Source organism: Tenrec ecaudatus, chromosome 16 (genome assembly GCF_050624435.1).
Source record: "Tenrec ecaudatus isolate mTenEca1 chromosome 16, mTenEca1.hap1, whole genome shotgun sequence".
In the NCBI taxonomy this organism is placed as follows: domain Eukaryota; kingdom Metazoa; phylum Chordata; class Mammalia; order Afrosoricida; family Tenrecidae; genus Tenrec; species Tenrec ecaudatus.
The window spans coordinates 4310975-4332380 of NC_134545.1; the positions used below are offsets into that span (position 1 = coordinate 4310975).

General features: G+C 53.8%; 1 protein-coding gene across 2 annotated transcripts in view; it reads left to right on the forward strand.

The window, feature by feature from the left end:
- The first annotated feature begins 624 nt into the window (after nt 1-624).
- SCARB1 (scavenger receptor class B member 1) overlaps nt 625-21406 on the forward strand; it is a 71118-nt gene continuing 50336 nt past the window's right edge. For both annotated transcript variants that reach the window (XM_075534442.1, XM_075534441.1), the window contains exon 1: nt 625-888. In XM_075534442.1, coding sequence (XP_075390557.1) covers nt 763-888 — 126 coding nt within the window. In that variant the 5' untranslated portion in view covers nt 625-762. The remainder of the gene's footprint in view (nt 889-21406) is intronic.

Below are 21406 nucleotides of genomic sequence, written 5' to 3' on the forward strand. Positions count from 1 at the left end.
TATTGTGTGCACGGGTGTAGGTATATTGTGTGCGTGTGTGCATAGTATGTGCATTGTGTATACATGAGTGCACATGCTTGCATGTGTGTATCGTGTGCGCTGTGTAATGTGTATGCTTCTCTGTGTGTGGATTTATGTAGATGTGTGCGTGGTGTGTGTATATTTTGCGTGCATGTGTGCACGTGTTTCCACGGGGAGCTAGCTGAAGCCACAGAGGGTTGGGCGCAGTGGTGGACCATCTTCAAGGTGAAGGCTTTCCGGAGTGAGGTGGAACGCTCGAAAATGTCAGAAAGGTGAGGAGGACACAATCTCGTCCTCGTCAGAGAGGCTGGCAAGCGGGAGGAGTCGTGAGGCGGGAGCTGGAGGGCGGTCATCACTGAGTAGGACGGGGCAGAGGGAGGCAGGCCCCGCCCGGACCCCAGCGCGGAACTGAGCGGGGAGGTGGACGCCAGGCAGGATGGGGGCGTGCCCTGTCGACGAGCCCCGCCCATAGCCCCGCCCCTCACACCATCCGATCCGCGCTCCGCCCTCTCCCCGCCCCCGCGCCCGTCCGATTCGCGCCCCGCCTCTAGCCCCGCCCCCAGCCCCGCCCCGGGGCTCGCCTCCCGCCCGAATTCTGGTGGCCGCCTGAGGCGGCGCGGCCGCGGGGCCCGAGCGCATAAAGTCGCCGGCCACCTGCAGGTCTGCTCCTCCGAGCGCCGCTGCCCGCGCCCTCAGGCCCCGCACCCGTCGGTCCGTTCGCTTGGCGCCGGGCGCGCAGACATGGGCAGCCGCGCCAGGGCGCGCTGGGCGGCCACGGGGCTGGGTGTCTTCGGGCTGCTGTGCGCCGTGCTGGGCGCCGTCATGATCCTGGTGGTGCCGTCGCTCATGAAGGAGCAGATCCTCAAGGTGCGTGCGGCCACGGGGACCCGAGCGGGGGCGGGGGTCCTGACCCCTCAGCCCAGCCCGGCTGTCTGGGCCTGTGGCTAAGCCGCCCGCGGGTCTGGCCCGGGACAGGGGGGCTCTGGCGGGTAGTAGGAGCGCTGAAATGGAAACCCCCACCCACCCACAAACACGTGCGAGGGTGGCAGTCCGCGCGGGAAGTTGGGCGCTCAGCACAGCGCCCTGCTGGCAGAACTGGCCCTGTCACCCGCTCTCCCGTGATGCCGTGATGCCGCCTGGCGCGATAAACCGCTTTTCTCCTCCACCCCCGGCCCCCTGGACGTGGGTTCCAGCCGCCCGCACCTCGGCTTCCCGTGGGGCTCCTGTTGCCGTCCACCCCACTGCCCTTACCGCCTGGCGGACGACTGGCCTTCAGCCCCGCACTCTGCCCTGTAGCTGGGCGGCCCCTCGCACGGTGCTGGAGTTACCTTAGGGCAGGAGATTAGACGCAAAACAAAACCAAACCCGGCGGCCAAAAGCCTTTGGAGCCACCAGGCCACCTGCCAGTCCCTGGCGTCTCTTGGAAGGGAAACTGAGGCTCACCAGGGCCCCAGATTCTATCGTAGAGACCTGGACTGGACCCAGTGTCCCTGGCTGACTTCTTTCCCCTCTAGGCCCCTGTGGAATGAGTTTCTGGGCTTCCTCACTGAGCTCAACCCAGGGACTGGCACCACGGGGGCGGAGGGGCTGGACTTGAGGAGTGAGCAAGTGAAGGAGCTTCCGTGGGCACACATCCTGCTGCTCTCAGCCACCTGGAAGGACTGCCCAACGTGGGGCTTCTCCCAGGTCTCTGGGGAGCTGTTGTGGGGGTCACCTTGGCTTTGATTTTTGAAATCCTGTCAGCCCTGGAATCCGATTGCCAGGCAGCCCCTGGGTGCCCCGAGTTCCTCTTGAGTAGTTCTTAAAAAATTTTTTATTTTCCATCTAGAGATGGCTACAGAATCGTGTGGGAGCTACAGAACCCCCGTCTTCTCTGCCACAGACCTTACTGGGTGTTTCTCTGCCACCCTTCCCATAGCTGTCACTGCAGGATTCATCTCCCACCAATCCCGTCCATGTGGTGGTGCCCATGAAACTGGGTGCACAGGGAGTGCAGACAGCAAGCCTCTCACCCCAATGCGAGGCTGCCTCTGGGGGTGGTGAGGAGGTACTCCGTGACCCTGTGCAAAATGCCGCTTGTCTCTTGCTTCGGGGGTGTGGGGGCGAGTGGGGCCACTCCTAGATGAAGAATCTCACCAGCCCAGTCATTCCAGGGCTTATTTTCGGGGTGTTTTGTTTATAAGGCTGAGGATCAGATGAGGGATGCTACTTCTAAAAAGGGAAGCCACATCCAGGTTGTCCTGGAGCAGGGATCTCTGGGTGGGAAGTTGAGCACAAGCCTCCTGACACCCTTGGTTCTTGCCCCAGAGGATGCTGGGTCTGGGGCCCAGCACCTTCCCGTGGAAGAGAAAGGCCTTTTTGGGAGCACGGAGCCGGGTGGGACACTGGGAGGGAGGGACGCCTGCCTGTGTTTTCTTTGGCTGCACGTGTCCACGGGCAACTTGAATGGGCAGCCTTGTGCTTTCATTTTTTTTAAGTGAGTTTTTTTTTAATTAAAAAAGCAGCTATATAAAAAAGTACGGATACTGGTGTTTACCAAAATTCAACAACAAGAAAGTTACCTCATTTATTCCCTTCCTCGGCGCTTACCAATGTCGGCGTATCCAGTTGTGGATCTTTCCCCGTATTCCATGAACACACGTGTATACACCTAACTCTAGATGGCTACATAAACTGAGTAGTGCACTCACCTGGCAGAGGGGCACCAGAGTCACCAAAGTGCTTCTCCTAAGGCTTATGCGTGGCTTCTGGGGTCCTGACCCCTGCGGGTTCCCCAGATGTGGGGAACTTGACGGCATAGTTGTGTCCTGGGTCCCCTATTAAAAAATAAAGACTGACTGATGCTAAAGTGTTAATATCATGCTAATATTTGCTTCTCGGTCCTGTGATAGAGTTTGAAAAATTTCCACATGAGAACATATTAATATGGCATATATGTATAGATATGCACACAGATATGTAGCATATATGTGTGTTGGGAACTTTTATTACCATATTTCAGGGAGTGGCTGTATTATGATTTATTTAACGGGGTTTTTTTTCTGTCACAAACCACAGTGAGTGACTATCTTGATACATGTCTCTCTGTGTGCATGTGTGAATATTTCAATAGGATAGCTTTTTAGAAGCAGAATCTCTAGATCAAAAGATATTCTCAGCTCTATTGAGATATAAATCACGTAGTATCACAGAATTCACTAATTTAAAGTACATAGTTACTACTTAAACCAGGTGTGCGTATTATCCACCACAGTTACAAAGCACTGATCGAGTTTTAAAAATATAGCTTATAGGTAGGAGCCCTGGTGGAGTAGTGGCTACGTGTTGGCCTGCTAACTCTTAAAATGTAGCTTATATTTTTAGTCTGGTTAAGTAGAGACCATTACTTTCTTACTTCTAAGAATCCCTGAATTTGTGGCTCAGATAAAAATCTGAACAATACTTGTATGAGACCTGTACCTATAGGGATAAAATTAAGGTTAGGTAGATGTTTCACTCTCTAAGTCTGTTTCGAACATTAAGAAGAACTTGTTAAGTTAAAATAACATGCATAGTTACATATGTAAATATATATGTAAATACATATATATCTATATTCACAGAGTTGTGCCACCACCTCCACACACAGCAGTTTTAGAAGATTTTGATCACTCCAAAAGGAATACCCCATACCCATTAGTCATCACCCCCGGCTCGCTAACCCCTAGTCCCCAAGCCCGAGGCCACCACTGATGTCCTTCCGGCCTCAAGCAATCTTAGGTATTACAGCATGAAAAGCTGCCCATCTGGATGATGGTTGATACGGTCCAGTCTGTTGTTGGGCCTGTTGTGTCACGCCATGTTATCTTATGGAGGCTCCCCCGCTTTTGTTCCCCGTGGCCCTCTTATTTTTCTAGCCGTTGTTCTGTCCTGAGGATATAGTCTCCGTGAACTAGCCAGAGTCTCCCCACCCGGGAGATGTATCGAAGGAGCATCCTGGTTGCGTTTCTTCTGAGGCCGAGGGCTACATGCTCCCTGCAGCCCCTGGCACATTCCGTGTCCCTGCACAGCACCCATGCATTCTCCTCTCTCCCCTTCGTGCCCGGCTTTCCCAGGCATGGGAGGGGAGTGGAAAGGCCTTGGCTTTGGGTCAGGGGCACCTCCGTCATCGGCGTGGCATCTTTGCCTTTTGCAACATCAAAGAAGTCTGTTGCGGCCGATTGGCCCAGTGCAGCGCAGCCTTTGAAGTCTGGGCGGCTGCTGGCATGGACGTTGATTGTTGAGGCAAGAGGACCAAATTTGAGCAGGTCTCGCCACATGGCCCCTCGAAAGACCCTCCCATTTGTACGTCCACCACCAGCGTGTGAGAGGACTTGATTTCCCTCACTAGCAATTGCTGATCGCTGACGGTTAGTCTTTGGGGTTTGGACGTGATAGGTTTCTCCTAGAGAAACTCAGCTTCCAGGCTGGCCGGCGATTCCCCCTCTTGTGTGCTGGGGCTCTTCTGTCAGCTCGCACCCAGGGGTCAGGCCTGCCCCGCCACCTGCAGAGGTCATGTGGTACAAAGCCGATGAGATGACATGGTGCCTGAAATGTCCTGGGTTAACTTGGGTTGAATCTGACAGCAGTCGTGAGAAATAGGCCGAGGGGTGGTGTTTTTCATGCCCATGAATACGGAGAAAGAGCAGAGGTTGGGGACCTGCCTGAGGTGGACCTAGCTTGTGGCAGCCATAGGGCAGGAATCCTGAACCTAGGGCTCCCCTTCCTTTCCTAGTGTTCCTGTGTGGCTTTGCCCTTGATTTCCCCTTCGACCTGGAGGCTCTGCTCTCAGAGTAGAGTGCTGGGTCTAGACCTAGGCTACTAGCTCTTACCGGCCCCTCCACTGCCCACTACCAGCACCTTGGGGGGTGTGGTGCTCACAGCGAGTTGAGCCACCCCCTGATAGTTGAAGGTTCACGTTCATCCGAAAAGCCCCTTGGGAGATAGTCCTGGCAGTCTACCTGTGGAAACCCTCTTGACAGTTCTACCTTGACACAGGTGGGGGCGCTGGGAGTCAGAACCCGCTCAGAGGTTTTGCTCCTGGTCACTCTTAGCACGGGCTGCCTGGTCAACCTTTTGCCTGACCTCCACGGAGGCAGGGGGTGGGGGGTGGGGATGGGGAGGGCTCCCACTTCAGGTCCATCCCTTTCCCTAACCTCTTTCCTCTGGTCTTGGGCTAGGGCCAGGGCACGTCAGCTGGGGGAAGGTGGGGCTTAAAAAAAATGAGACAGCGGTCAGTGTAAGATAGGAAATTAATAATGATTTGTAATTTATCAAGGGGTCACGAGGGAGGGAGGGGGGTGAAAAGAGGAGCTGATACCAAGGGTGCAAATAGAATGTAAAGGTTGAGAAAAGAAGGGTGGCATCCTCTGTACAAATATGCTGGACACGATGGGTGTATGGATTGTTGTAAGAGCTGTGAGAGCCCCCAGTAAAATGATCTGAACAAAAATGCCAATAGGATGGAGGAGAACCTGCAGACCACATACCTGGCAGGGACTTGCGTCCACAATTCAGCCAGGCACGCCTCACCTGGCTGAGCGTCACTGTGCTGCGCACCGCAGGGACTGCGCTTCTTTCCTTTCTTCTTAAAAGGAAGGTCTGGACCGCCCTGCCTCCAGCAGGGATATGGGTGCCGTTACCCGTTACCTCACACACTCGTGCCCCCTTAGCGTCTCTGTGACCCGTTTTGGCCGTTCTCATAAGACCGCGCCTTTTGCACACTTGATAGACGAAGGCTGATGGTCAGCATCTGTGTGTGTGTGTGTGCGCGTGTGTGCACCGGGAAACCAGACACTCGGCCTAGCAATATCATATCTGTGAGGCCTGCCTTGAAAGAAGAGCTGGTGCAGCTCCATAGGGAAAGACAGAGCGTCTAGACTTATAAGGGATGAAGGGTCTGAGATTCTCCAAGGAGGAGGCAGAGGGGGCACCTGAGCACCGGGAAAAGCCCCAGTAGGGTACCGATCGACACCCTGGATGACGAGATGGAAAAGGACACAGTAACAAGTGTTGGTGAGGAAGTGGAGCCACTGGAGAGCCCTCCACCGCAGCTGGTGGGCATGTACACTGTGGAAACGACGTGGCCGCTCTGCGAGAAGCTAACCCGTCTTACCCAGCAGTTCTGCTCTAAGGTATGCCACCGCCGCCCAGATAAATGGGGACCCACATGAATACGGATGCGTACACATGACGGAAAACAACCCAGTGGCCATCAGCCAGCCTGTCCAAACAGGGCAACAGCGTTCAGCCTTTAAAAGGGATGAAGCATGGACACCTGCCGCCCCATGAATGGGCCTTGAGCTCCGAAGGCGAGCTGCGTGCCAGACGCCAGCCTCACTAGACCGCATGTCTGATTCCGTCCCTAGGAAACCTCCCAGCTAGGGAAACCTGTAGACACAATCAGCAGTTGCCAGGGGCTATAATGGGATGATAAGGGGTTGAAGGAAACGGTGTTTAAAAATTACGTATATGTCTGTCTCTCTATATACCTCAGGGATACGGAATTGTCCACCTGAAGATCAGTGTTGAAGTGTTGAGAGATCTAGACAGGCTCTCAAGTTGATGGATTGACAGCGGCTGCAACAAGGGGCCCAAGCATAGGAACAGGTGTGAGGATGGGGCAGGACCGGGCAGTGTTTCCTTCTGTTGTGCACGGGTCTCAATGGGTTGAGATAGACTCAGTGGCACCTCACAACAACATATATTCATATATATATGAGGGGGCACCCCAAAACCCGATGCTCATTTGCTTTTTTGATGTGAGGGGGGCTAATGAATTTGGAGTTCGTTCCACCAGGCCAGACTGTTCATTAAGCTTTCTATTTAGAGGTTCTGGAAAGATTGTCTAACAGTGTGCAACAAAAAAGCCTGATTTGTGGCACTGGTTTTGCCACCATGACAATGCACCTGTTCACACAGCCATCTTAGTGCACCATTTTTTGGCAAAAAACAGCATGCCTCTCTTGCCCCACTGCACCTGACTTACCTGACCCTACCTGCCTCACCTGACCTTGGTCGCTGCGACTTCTTCCTGTTTCCGAGACCTCAGAGGGACATGAAAGAACAGCGATTTGACGACATAGAAGAGGTGAAGAAAAAAAACTGAGGGAGGTGTTGTCAGCCATCTAAACAGATGAATTTGAAAAATGTTTCCAAGAATGGAACAGCAGATTTAACAGATATATTAAGTGTCATGAAGAGTGCTTTGAAGGTGATAGGTTGTTTTGAAAAACAAAAAACAAACAAATAACATAGCTTTGAAAATTCCATTTTTTGGGGGGTACCCCCTCGCATGTGTACGTATATAATCAGCACTTCCCCCAAAACAATTTTCAGGTGGACAGTCCATGTCGCCATTTGAGGGGATGGCATTGTTTTGAAATGGACGGTGGGGGCGGTTGCCCAGCCCTGAGGCTACGCACAAACCTCCGGAAGATTGCAGGTTTGAGACCAGGCCGCCTCAGTCCAGCGAGTCACATGCCTTCTTGGGTTCCCCAGGGAACAGGAAGGTCAAGCTGACAGCCGCCTGTAGCCTGGAACTCGCTGTGAGGATGACCAAAGCAGGACAGGGGCCCGCAGCGAGCACGGGCAGTTGGAGAAAGGGCACCCATAGACTCACCCACCGGTGGTCCTGGCTGTAGAGCGCACAGACGCCCCACGTCAAACTTTGGACGTCACAGTGTTTCTGTTTGAGTGAAGGAAGTAGGAGCGGGGATCCGAATGTCGTTAGTGGGGAGATTCCATGATGTTTGCATTCTGTTTCCCCACGCAATCTCTGACGCCCCTTGTCGTTTGAACGGGTGGTCTGTGGTGGCTGCACAGCCCTCAACACATCCTAGAAACCCAGGGTGTTGCTCCATCGTGCCCTGTGAACAGGCGCCTGGGGTGCCTGTGAACTGCACCCCAATAAGAAAGACAAAAGCCTAGGGGACCCGTTGAGTCTTTGGAAGCGCTTCTGCTGTTCTTATCTCAGGGATGGGCAGGGGGAACCCTCCTTGGGGGGCTTTCTGCTTGAGAGACAGAACCTCTAGATCAGGTTCAGGCCCCGCTGGAGAGGAGTCTCGACCAATCTTCCCGTTGAGTCAAGGTTGTAGAGGAACAGAACCGGGAACATCTTTGAAGGCATTAGCTCATCATGTGATTGTAGGGAGGGGCTGGCAGGCTGGCAACCCCCCAGTTCTTAAGGCCAATCTGTTGGTTGAAGTCTCTGCAGTCTTGTACCCCAAAGTGGGAAGTTCAGGAGAGAAGAGGGAAGGAGGAGGGAGTTCTGTTAAAATCTCTTCTGTAGTCATTTTAGTAACTGGAGAGAGAATAGACCCTAGGGAAAAAGCTTCTTTTAGTTTTTTGCATTTTTGGCATGCGAGGCCCACCCATGTGGTGGTGGCTGAGCTGCTTTACTTAAGTCCAGCTGCCTTAATCCCAGGGGACTATGCCAGCGGCAGCCTGTCATACATACAGTCATGCAGAGAGCTATGTCACAGCTATCTCAAATACCAGCAAAGGTCAGTCGAGATGGACACGGAGGTAAGGGAACTCCCAGACTGAGACAGTGGAGGAAGGAATGCCCTGGGATCCACTTCCAAAAGCTAGCCAATGAGAACCATTCGATGGGTCCCAACAGAACCTCCTCCCGCTCGCTTGCTCTGGGCCTGTCACCAGTAAGGCCAGTCCTTGGAGGAGGGGAGGACATTGTGTTTGGTGTAGTAGAGGGTGGCAGAGACCCCAAAGAATGGATTGGCACAACAGCCACAGTGGTGGGCTCAAACAGGCTGGCAGCTGGGAGGAAGGTAGAGGACTGGGCAGCAGTCTCCTTCTATTGTACCCAAGGTCACCTTGACTAGTCCTAGTGGCTCACCCGTGCAACACATATTGGTATGTGTGTCAGTCCTGGTTGGGTGGAGAAACAAACCCAGAGACACTCAGGTGTGTAAGAGAGAGCTTTATATCAAAGAGTAATTGTATATTAAGAAAACAGTCCAGTCCAGATCAAGTCCATAAGCCCAAGATTAGCCCATATGTTCTATACCAATCAATAAATTCCTCTTCAGACTCACACACCACATACAATGACGCCGAATACAGGAAGATCCCAGGCCAGTGGATGGAAAGTCTTGTGGATCCAATGGTGGTGGAAGCATCTCAGCACTGGTGTGGGTCTCCACGTGGCTCTTCCTCCTCCTCCAGGGCTCAGGTTCCATCACCGTAGCTCCATGTCAACAGGAATGAGTAGCAGAGAGAGTGTGTCCCGCCTCCAGGAAGAAGACAGGAGTTACTAGAATCCTCAGGAGAGGCTTCCTTGGCTATGAACTGATTGACAGGCTAGACTCCACCCCTTCACTGAAGTTGACAGATTATGTAACTGCCACAGTATGTTAACCCCTAGGTCAGCAGTTTGAAACCACCAACCTCCCCAAAGGGACAAAAGTGAGCCTTCCTATTTCTGTCAAGATTTATAGCCTCAGAAACCCACAGGGGCCAGTTCTACTTTGTCCTGCAGGGTCGCTGTGGGTCGGAATCGACTCGATGGCAGCACGCTGACTGTATTTACACATCCATCAGCTAATTCATAAAGGTATTGAGACTGGAATTGGGCCAAACAAGTGGACACCAAAGCCTGCCCAAGGTGCTACATAAAATTGACCATCACGTCGCCCAAGAGAAAGCTCACCATTGTGGGGAAAAGGAGCCTCAAGATGTTCATGGCCTGACTGGTGAGGAAAAGTGGGCACAGACTTCGGTGCCCAGCAACAAGGGGAAAGCAGACACACCAAACCACTGCCATTTGCAAATGCCGACTCACAGTGATCCCTCCCAGACAGGGTAGAACTGCCCATGTGAGTTTCCAAGACTGCAGCTGCTCGTGGGAGTAGAAAACCTGGTCTTTATCCCTAGGAGCAGCTGGTGGTTTCAAACCGCCGACCTTGCCAAGCACAGCCCCACGTCATTGAGCTCCTCTCAAGAGCAGGGAAGAAGGGAGTCCAGTGTGAAGGATTCTCGGAGAAACATTAGGAGGAAATACAAGACAGAGGAGGGCACCCCACCACATGTGTGGACACATGGAATTCCCCCACAAACTTTGAACTGCACCCGTGCACGTTCCAGCCTGGATCTGACACACAATTGCGGGATTAACTGACAAGGCAGTGGTGCAACTTCACTTTGTGCCTCTGTTAAAAAACAAACAAAAGCCAGACCCACAGAGCAGTGTTTTCTTATTTTCACTGGGTTAATATTAACCCCAAACTGCTGTTTTTTTTTTAGTCAATCCTGACTCACTGCCCCACTGCAGGGCAGAATGGGACCTGCTGCACACATTCCCCACTGAGCTGACTGCCACGTCTTAGCGGGGCCAGTGGGTCCAAACCACTGATCTTTTGGTCAGCCAAGTGGAGCACTTCACCACTGAGCTACCCAGGAATAGCACAAGTGGTCACTCCGGAAAGTGAGGGGAGAGGCTGGAGGCTGGTCAGAGGAGGCAACGTTCTGTTCTGTTTTGTTTTGTTTTAAGCAAAGGGAGTGTCTTCATGCCTTCTGTATGGGCTTGATAATTAGTGACGAACGCTGTCGCTTGCTTGTGTCGCCTAACGAAGGCCCTCAATGTTACTGAATTGGGTCAAGGAGCCTCAAAAAGTTTGTGGGAAAATTCCATGGTCTCTTCCACTCTTCCTTGCATTTTGGAAGCGCCCTACCCTCCCCCCCCCCCCGCCCCGCGTGTCAAAAATGCCGAAGAGACAGGTTTTTGCTTTGTGTTTTCACCACAGACACACAAATCAGCCATGAGAAGATGCATAGGACCACCTCACCTTGAAAACATGACGAATTTGCACCATAAGCCTTCCCTCAGACCACAAGAACCTGTGTGGCGATGGCAACCTGTGGTCTGAGGCCACCAAGTGAGGTTGCGTGAAAAAAAGGCAAGCCTAAACAAGCTGCCTTTGTCTGGCCGGAGAAAGACAGGGCTTCTAATCCAGGCAAGATTGACAGTCTCAGAACCCCACGGGGCAGTTCTACCCTGTCCTTTAAGGTTGCCATGAGCCCCCATCAATGGCAGTTAATTTGGTTTGAGATTTTCACCTCCTTTCCCCTTCCAGGTAGGACGGGACGGGCTGTTGAGACCAAATGTGATCTCCTTGGCCTGGCTGTGGAGACAAAGACAGATGACCCAACAAGTAGGGTAAACACAGGCTTCTGTGTGCTTGCTGATGAATCTGTCGTGAACAAGTTCACCTGGGGTTCATTATAACTGGTAAGCAGTGTCACATTGGGGGGCTTTATCACAGTGGACACACGCCCTGTGAACCTGATGACTAAAGAGAAGCAAGCACACAGGAGCCCGGGCTTACCTGGCTGACGGGGCCCTCCATATTTGAGGGGACGTTGATTCTGTCGGCAGCCTAGAATCAGAAGCTCTGATGTGGTGGGGAAATGTGAAACTGTTGGGATGGTGAGGCATGTACAAGCCCTGCTTACCCAGTACTCCAACACTGCCTGGGGCACCTTTGTGAAGGTGGACTTGTTAGTCCTGGGGAGCCTGTGATACAGGTTTCCTTGTTCCCGTCTCATGATGCTTAGTGGGGATTCAACACAGATGTCACATCCTTCCAAAGTTCGATCACACCGAGTCGAATTGTATGATAGCTACCACCATCCGTTTCCAAACATTCTTTATCCACATGGACTCTTGGCACCGTCTCTCTTCTACCCCACCTCCCCTCAAGAGCCCCTTACTCTGCTTGCCGTCTCTCTCAGGTCTTTGGTCCTGAATTTCATACTCTGAAAAATGGAAAAGTGTATAACTTGGCTTCAAGAGGGTGACAGATGAGAATGGACTCTGAGGCTGTTTGGTATCTGATGGGACAGAGTCCTGGCTGCACAGTGGGTTTACAAGGTCAGCAGTTCAAATCCACCAGCCACACGGAGGGAGGAAAATGAGGCTGTCTGACCCCATCTCGAGGGGAGTGACAGTCTGGGAAACCCACAGGGGCAGCCCTGCCCTGTCCCAGAGACTCACTATGAGTCAGCATCAACTTGCTGAAAGTGAGTGTGGTTTGCTTTACATCTGTAGTGAGCGTGGCAGTGACAGGACCCCAGGGCCTTTCCTTCTGACCGTCTCCTGGGTGTCCCCACTTGGACGGTAGGCTGCACTCAGTGCCTTGGGGTGGTTTCACTCTCTCCCTGGGAGCCCTGAACTGAGCCTCTTGGTCTCTGGAGCAGGGTCAGCCTGGGGATAGAGAGGCTTTCCATTCCTGTATAGAATTACAGTCTGGGAAACCCACAGGGACAGATCTACTCTGTGAGTCAGAATTGACTCCGCGGCTGTTTGATATCTGAAGTTACAGAGTCCTGGCTGCACAGTGGGTTACAAGATCAGCAGTTCAAATCCACCAGCCACTCAGAGGGAGAAAGATGAGGCTGTCTGCGCCCATAGGAAACCCAGAGGCAGTTCTGCTCTGTCCTGTAGGGTCTCTTATGAGTCGGTATCTGATGTTTGGAACACCAGGCCTCTCACATCATGGCTTCTGGATGCAGACTTCCCCCTATAGCCACCCCGAGAAATTGCTGTCCCAGGGAGGTTCATCCTGTGCCCCTCTTCCTGGGGGCCTTCGGTAGCTCCATGGGCATTTCTTAAGTCAGGAGAGGTAGCCTCTTCTTGGGGGGGTGGCTTGTGACCCCTCCCCAGGGCTGGGCTCCACCTGTCCTTGAGAAAGCCCCAGGCCAGAGTCTTGGGGGTGCGAGGACTCCCCCTCTTCTCCTTCCTCTTCCTCTTTCCTGCCCTCCCACTTCCTAGTCCTTCTCCTGAGAATGTCCACTTAACGCTTGGTGACAGCTGGACACAATGTCTATTTTTAGTTTCCCTGAGTCTTGTGTATTTCTGTCTCTCTGTTCACTCGTGGCTGACCTGCTGGTGGAATCACGGGTGTGCCTGCGTGTGCCCATGCGTGTGTGTGTGTGTGTGCGTGTGCGTGTGTGTGTGTGTGTGTGTGTGTGAGAGAGAGAGAGAGAGAGAGAGAGAGCAAGCTTGTGTGAGGGTTCTTGTGTCCCCATTACTGGCTGGCTCCTCCGAGGCCTGGCAGCCAGAAGACGTGTCCGAGGCCCAGGGCGATTCCCTGAGCTGTTCCATTCCTTCCCAGAAGGCTGGGACCCACCCTGGATCAGCTGAGCTCCAGGGCCCAGGGCCGTGTGGCGTGGAGGATGTGAAGAGTAAATTTCCTTCTCAGACACGGGGACCTGGCACGAATGTCCACAGTGGCTCTTTAAGTGGCCGTGGGCTCCAAGAGAGAAGAGCTTGGGGTAGTGAGACCCCCCGGTCACAAGGCTGGGGGCCGTCAGGGTGTTCCAGAGTCGGTGCAGCCACAGTGGGTGCCCTCCAGCCCCAGGGTGTTCCAGTCCCCAGTGTTCTAAGGAGACAATTCAACAAGGCAGCATTTTGCCCAAGCCTTCTGGTCCAGGGGCCTCTGGGATTCAGCAGCACAGACATGACTGCAGAGAGTTCAGCGCCCTGGCCTGGCCACTCAAGACAGAGGCGGAACGAGACAGGGAGAGCTCACCCCTCCTAGGTACCTTCTCACCCTTCCTGTTTCCCTTGGAGTTAAAATGCAAAAAGAAAACAAACGGCGGAAAAGGTTCTCTTTGGGGAACTTCAGGGGCTGGGGGATGTCTTTGTGGTGTGTGTGTGTGTGTGTAGGGGTAGGGGCAGAGTGGAGGTGATGTTGGCCACAGCCCCTGGGGTGAGACTTGAGGTCACAGGACTATTCAGTATCCCATGGCCGGGTGGGGTCGAACATCTGCGTTTTCTTGTTTCCGGTGCCCTCCCTCTACCTGCTGGGCTTCCTCCGTCCACTGGTGGCCTTGCACCGGGCCGGGGAAGGACCAGGCGTGGCCTGGCCTTGTTCACTTCCTGACATTTGGAGTAGTTCCTCCCGGGCCCTGGAGACGCCTTTTCCTCTTGCCTGGCTGGCCAGTGGCCTGGGGTTCACAACTGCATGGCGAGGCTGGGACCCCACTTTGCCCCTCCTGCCTGGTGAGTGAGTCCCAGTGCATTCCAGAGCCATCTCTGCACTGAACACACCCCTCCACTGACCTCTGGCCTGCAGCCGCTGATGACCCAGTGGACACCTCAGTGCCCCGCTTTGATGCTCCTCCCCAAACACCCCATCTCCACTCAGGGCCACTCTTGTCCACGCCAAGCCCAGGCCCAAACTCCTGGTGTTACCCCAGCTTCTCCTTGGCTTCTTCATCCCCTGCTGGGCCCCGACTTCAGAATACAGTGTCCAGGACCCAGCCAGTGCCTGGCACACCCACTGCCCAGCCTCTCCGCCCACTCACAGCCTCCAAAGAGAAGGCCTTGAGAGCCCTGCAGTCTTAGCAGGGCCTCTCCTGCCCACAGCTCTGCCCCTCGGGGTTCCGTGAGGCCGGCCCTCCCCTGGCCCTCGTGCCCACCTGAACTCTCCTTGCTTCCATACCTCTGAGGTGAGCCCTTCTCACCCCTAAAGGGCCCTGCTCATCTGCTCCAAGGGGCCCACCCTTCTTAACATGACAATCCTCCCACCCCGCCCCCTCACCATTCATCCTTGAAGAGACCTTGTAACCCAGCAGTTCTCAATCTTCCTCACACCAAGACCTTTTCATACAGTTCCTAGTGTTGTGGTGATCCCCAACCATAACATTATTTTCTTTGTTACTTCATCACTGTCATTTTGCTACTATTATGAATCGGGGAGCCCTGTGAAAGGGTCATTCAACCCCCAAAGGGGTTGGGACCTACAGATTGAGAACCACTGGTGTGACCTCACTGGGTACCACGTGGACTGCTGGTTTCTTAGCAACAGCCTTTCTGGGATTTCCTTCCTGAGTTAGTTTATTGAACCAACCTAGCTGAGAAACACATGTGGGGTTAATTGAAGAATGTAGGGATAAATGGCTCAGGTAAGCCTCGCCTTTCTAGTTCTCTGGTCTCTTGCTTTCTGATGGTTGGACCAGGGTGCAGCTGCCTTAGCTAATTCCCTGCTTCAGCTGGAAAGGCTTACTTCCTGCAAGACATCCCTGAGGAGAAGCCACATGAACCTACCCTGATGCAGCCCTGGGGGCTGGAGTAGCCATGTAGAGACCCCTGCTAGCACTGAGATGCTTACATGTTCACTGACTCGACTTTCCTCCTGCACTTGGCGTCATAGTGTGTGTTTTGTGAGATGGAGGAGGACTTTGTGGATTGGTGTCGGACATATGGGTTAATGTTGGACTTGTGGGCTTGGGCAGCACTGGTTTGGGATGTTTTCTTGATGCGCACTTAACCTTTACATAAAACTCTCTCTTATACATGAGTTTCTGTGGAATTATTTCTCTAAAGTACCCAAACTAATACACTTCATATTCCATTTTCCCTTCGCACTCTCTGGACCCTCCTTTGCCGGCGCCCCGCTCGATGTTTCCGTCGACGTTGGTTTTCATGGTATGTTGTGAATTGGGAGAAGGCTGGCAGAGCAGCTGATCCGTTTTCCCTCCCACAGTCCTTCCACGTTTTGTCTCGTCTCGTCCACGGCAGTCCCCATAAGGTGACATTGCCACCCCACCTCCTCCTTCTCTCCCCTGAGCTTCTGGACCTTGTTGCTGGGTCGCTGCTGCCTCTTAGATCCAGACGCCTGGTTAAGCTCAGGTGTGTGTACCTCCCTGGTGCTGCTGGTCCCGTTGGAGACCCGTCTGTGGAGTGGCTGAAGGTTGAGCTCAGGGGGTCAGTTTGGTCCCAGACCCGGAGGGTGACCAAGCAAGTCATTCAAACCAGAGCAAAGTCACTGCCGAGGAGAGGCTAGAACTGCCCCAGGAGTTTCCGAGACACTAACTCTTCATGGGAGTCGAAAGCTCAGTCTTCCCTCGCAGCAGCTGAAGGTTTTGAACTGCTGACCTTGCGGTTAGTAGCCCCATTGTGCCACCGGGGCCCCTGACTGGAAGGGCCGTCATCTCAGGGAGTTTCCTGGTTTTCAGCATATTCACAAAGCTATGCAGCCATCACCACCATCCCTTTGTCAGCTCAGAAAGGTGACCTCCCATGCGTTGCTCCTCACTCCCCGGTCCTGGCTGTCATTCCTCTCGCTCTTTATGAATTTGCCGATTCTAGATCTTTCATAGAACTGGAACCATGCCCTTTGGGGCTTGTGTGACTGGTTGCTTTCGCTCAACATCGTAGTTCCGGAGTTCCTCCTTGTTGGAGCGTCGATCAAAACCCCATCCCTTTTCATAGCCGAGTAATATTCCATTGAGTGTTCAGACCACATCCATTCACCCACCGGTGGGCCTTTGGGTGGCATAAACTGTAGTGAGCACCTGAGCACCTGTTGCTGTGTGGACCTACGTCTCACGGTCATCCTCTGTTTCTCCCATGGGGGAAACCCAGTAATCCAGGGCAGGGACCTTTGTCTCTTGGCTGCTGTGTCCTGGGTTCCTGGAGTGATTCCCTGACATAGAATTATAGGTTCTTAAATATTTACTGAAAGGATGCTTAACAGACAAAGGTGGTTCTATGTGCGTGGGGCTGGTGGACATTCATGAGAAGCAGCAGGTTGGGGCCTTGGGGCAGAGGCGGAGGCGGCCTGCTGTGGGGCGGGCTGCCTGTGCCGGGGCCAGAGTTCTCCTTCAAAGTGTGGACCGACTGATCTCACATCCTCAAGAGAAGCTCCCAGTGTCTGCCCCTAGGTCGGCAGGCCTGGCTCCACCAGCGGCCCCCATGTGCTTCCCAGCACACCCACCTGCATCGGCCTCACGGCCACCCTACCTCTCCTTCATGCCAGATTCTTTCCTGTACCTGCAGATCTTTGCACCTGCCACCCGCTGCCTGGCTCCTGGCTCACCTCTCTTCCCAAATGTCACCTCTTGAAAAAGCCATGTTTCGACACCCACCTCCTCTCCGCACCTGTGTCCTAACTACCCGCCTTCCCTTCCGTAGCCCTTCCCTCCGTCAGAAATGGCTATTCCCTGTGTTGCCACAAGGACAGGGGCCCCGTCTGCCTTATTTACAGGTATCTCCCATTCTTGGGTACCTTCGTGCAGGTCAGAGACCCGGCTTGGGTAAGGTCTGGGATTGGGGCGGAGAGAGGTGCCCAGTGGACGACCTTTATTTATTTTCCAAGCTGGAATAGATTTTCTGTTCACATTCTTACTGTTTACAGCATCATTTTCCAGCCAATTATTTATTTATTTATGAGAGATCCTTTTATTGGGGGCTCTCACACACACCCCTGCCAACAATCCACATGTCGACTGCATCAAGCACACGTGTGCACATGTTGCCATCCTCCTCCTCCAACCCCCCACCTGAGCCCCTGGCACAAGACCCCCGTGGACCCCTACACAAGCTACAAACCATCATCACCCTCATATCTCACCCCAACCGCTGTCCCCCCACCCCCCACTCCCCTAACGCCCATCCCCATTGGCAGGTGGGGAGCGGGCACACACCGACCACTGCAATCGGCCTACCCCACCCCCCCCCAGCCCAGGGTCTTAAAGATCTTTCACTTTGGAGTCAGATCAAAACAGCGGCTCTCCCACGCACGTCCTGCCTGTGTGATGGGTCCGTTATACAACCTGGAGTTGCCTTGACTTCCCCAAATGGGTCTGATGACGGAAGTGCCGGGCTCCGAGGGCTGTGCCGCAAACGCACTACTGCCCTCGGTGGAGTGGATTCGGACGCGCAGCCACCGGCAAGGACGGAGAACTGTTCCAGGGAGCCTCCCAGGGTGTCGGAACGGCTGTCAGCCTTGTGTGCCCACGAGTGCTTTAACCGCTGTGCCACCAAGGCTGGCCATAGGGCTGTGCTGTTAGGAGCGCGCCTGGATGAAGCTCGAGTTGGGGCCCAAGACCAGGCTGTCCTGGCGAGGTACTCAGTTCGTGCTAAAACACCTAGCTGTGCCCACTTGGAAAAGAAAGAAAGGCCGGGTGGGGGGAGGGTGTCCCATGACCATGCCTTCTATGGCTCCGCCCCCTCCGGTGGAGCCCACTCTAGAGTCAGTAGAAAGATGCTCCCTGTGGGGAACCCATCCTTGGCTCTGATTGCCTGGGCTTGGGACACCCCCCCACCTCCGAGCACCCTGAACCAATCACTATAGCTGCAGAATCAGATGGCTCCCACTCCTTAGACTTGGATCTGGAGGCTCAACTCTGCCCAAACTGCTTAGGTGGGGCTGGCTCCCCATAGGCAAACAGAGAAGTGGGCTACCGCAGTCAAACAGGGCTGAGCCCCATGCCCACCAAGAGCCTTCCCACCTTCATCCCTGTGCTAGCACTCCCGCCCGCACCCCTCCCTCTCTGAAACTAGCAGCCCGTGGCACCAAGAACGCAAGCCAGTTACAACTTTACATTCCCTCCATTGATTCCCCATCTGGTGGGTAAGGAATCTGGAGGGGTGTTTAAACCCATTTCCTTTCTCTCTTTAAAAAACAAACAAACAACTGCTCTCTCAAAAAAAACAACCCCCCAAACCCCTTCATTCTATTCATTTAAGATGTTACTATTTTTCCCTTTTGTGTTGTATAACACGTACACAGAAAAGCACTGTGTGTGGCTGCACAGCCTGTCACTCCAAACAGTATCCCAGGAAACGCCTGGTGTGTGCAGTACTTGGTTCCTTTTGTCTTTTCCTACCCGCCCTCTGCCCTCCCCTCCTTGTCCCTCCCTTCCCCCGCCCTCCCTGCCCTTATGACCTCTCATGCTGTTAGAGATTATCTTGTTGGACTGTTGCATATGAGAGATTATTTTGTCTGGCTTGGACACACAGCCAAGACCGCTCGAGGGAGCAGGTGACAGCTGCTCAGTTAATTTGTTTTTATTTTTGTTGTTTTACCATTGAAGGTGCTTGTAGATAGAAGCTGATGGCAGATAGAAGCTTGTAGATCACTCAGTTCCATCTGTATTTCTCTTGGGGGGAAGGGGAGGATTGGTCGGGGCCGGGGTAGATGCAGGAGACATTCATGGTGCCCGGGATATTGTGCCAGCTCTGTCCACCCTTGTCCCAGCAGCAGGGCTGGAAAGAGGTGTCCAGGGCTGCGCTGTGTGCTGTGCAGGGTCGGGGCTGGAGGGTCCAGCAGGCCTTCGCCTGAGTCTGTCAGGATGAGGAGACGGAGAGGCGGATCCTGAGCTGTGGACAGAAGGTATATTTTGCAATATTTCGCAGCACAAATCTGAGCAAGTTCCCCGACCAAACACCGATGGTCTTTTCTTCACTTGGGGACAGTGAGGGGGTGCAGTCTCACCTCAGGTGTGTGAGGAGGCATCTGCTGGGACAAGTGTCCCAGGAGTTTCCAGGTGTTCCCCTTTGGGGCTGGGAGGGTGCCCTGCTGCTTACATGAGCACCTGCCACCTGGGTGAGAGGCTGACCTGAACTTTCAAGTCCCTGGGGCAGTCTCTCTCTCGGCCCCCCCCCCCCCCCCCGCAGGATCTTGCCATCCAGGAGCTAGGGTACACCACAGTGCTTAGCTTTGAAGCATGCAGCCCCAGCTGGAATCTTGCCTCTGGCAGTGTCCAGCTGTGCACCTTGGGGCAGGTTTATTCAACCTCTCTGGGACTTATTTCCCCATTTGTGAAATGGGGTTGGACGTCTCTGCTGCCTGGGAAGTTGTGAAGGTGGCGGCACATGGGCGTAAGCAGAGCTCGAGCTGTTAATTATGTTGGAAGAACAAACACATTCATCTTGGAAGACGTACAGGCAGAATGCCCCTTACAAGCGGGGATGGTGGGACTTGGTCTCTCGCACTTCGAACATGTGCTCAAGAGTGAGCAGCCCCTGGAGAAGGGGATTCTGTTGGGTTAAGTAGAAAGCCATCGAGAAAGAGGGATACTGGTGAGAAGGTGAATTGACCCAGAGGCTGCAACAATGGGCTCCGGACTTGTTAATGATTGTGGGAATGTTGTAGGGCCAGGCAGTGTTTCTGCTGTTACTGTGATAACCATGACCTGGATCTACCATGTTAACAACAATAGTTAGGGATGAGTACCTATGTAAGGGTTATCTTGGTATCCTGTTACCACATGGGGCCATCCTGGGCGCATTCCCAGTCTTGCTCTCCTCCTTCTATCAATCGTCGTTCGGAATCCTCCTGTGACGGACAGGTGACTTCTTTATGAGTGGCCATTCTCACCCTGGTCTTGTGACACTTATCAGATGATTGGGTGGGGCCATGCAAATAAGGTGTTTGTAGCCCACCGTGGGGATTGGGCGACTGGTGTATAGACCCCTAGCTTGGAGGCTGGTGTATAGACCCTTAGCGAGGAGCAGGAACCTCTGCTCTGGAAAGAAAGAAGAGCTGGGAATAAAACTTGTCCTTTGGACCCGGGACCCTTGTGCTCAGACATCTTAGATCCAGGAGACAGAGAGCTACATGTAGCACTGGAGTCAGCAGGAGACTGAGCAGCTGCCGCAGAACCAGGAGGGCAGCAGTGGACAGCACGGTGGACTTCCCAGCTGACAGAATGGGAGCGCCGAGCATCAGGCCAAGACGTCGTGGTGGAGGGGGTGCCTCTGGGCACTTCCCAGTGGAGCTCAAGAACTTTGCTAGGGTACGCCTGAGAAGAATTGTATCCTGAGTCATGCCTGATCCTGAATTGTAACTTGCTCCTTCCTTCATCAAGTAGCCGTGGTGGAATTGTGGGCTACACATTAGGCTGCTAACTGCAAGGCCAGCAGTTCAAAACCACCAGCCCCATATCACCAGCTGCTCCACTGGAGAAAAATGGGCATGCTCCTTCCATAAAGAGTAGAGTCTCAGGAACACACAGAGGTAGTTCCACCTTGGCCTGTAGGGCCTTTTGTGAGTCAGCGCCGACCCAATGGCAGTGAGTGAGTGAGCAACTTCCCTCATAAAGGAGCTGTGGGGGGAGGGGGGTGTTTGCTAGCCACAGGGGGTATTTGCTGTCCCTTTGAACCCACCAGCAACTCCGTAGGAGAAAGGCGAGGCCTTCTTCTCCTGTAAAGGGTGGCAGTGCCTGAAACCCACAGGGGCAGTTCTACCCTGTCCTGCAAGGTCGCTCTGAGCCAGAATCAACTGGATGGCGGTGAGTTTGGTTTTTTGTTGACTTCCCTCTGAAGGAGCCCTGGTGGCTTGTGGGTTATGTGTTGAACTGCTAACTGCAAGGTGAGCGGTTTGAAACCACCAGTGCCTCCGAGGGAGAAAGATGAGGCTTACTGTTCCCATAAGCAGGCAGTCTCTGAAACCCACGGGGCAGTCCTACGCTGCCCTCTGGGTTGACTCTGAGCAGGAATCTGCTTGATGGCCGTGAGTTTGAGTCAGACACCCGGCAGCCCTGGGGATGGCCTTTGAGTTTGGGGTGGCCGTGGCAGTGGATTATCGACCCCAGCAGAACCACCGGGCATCCTGGG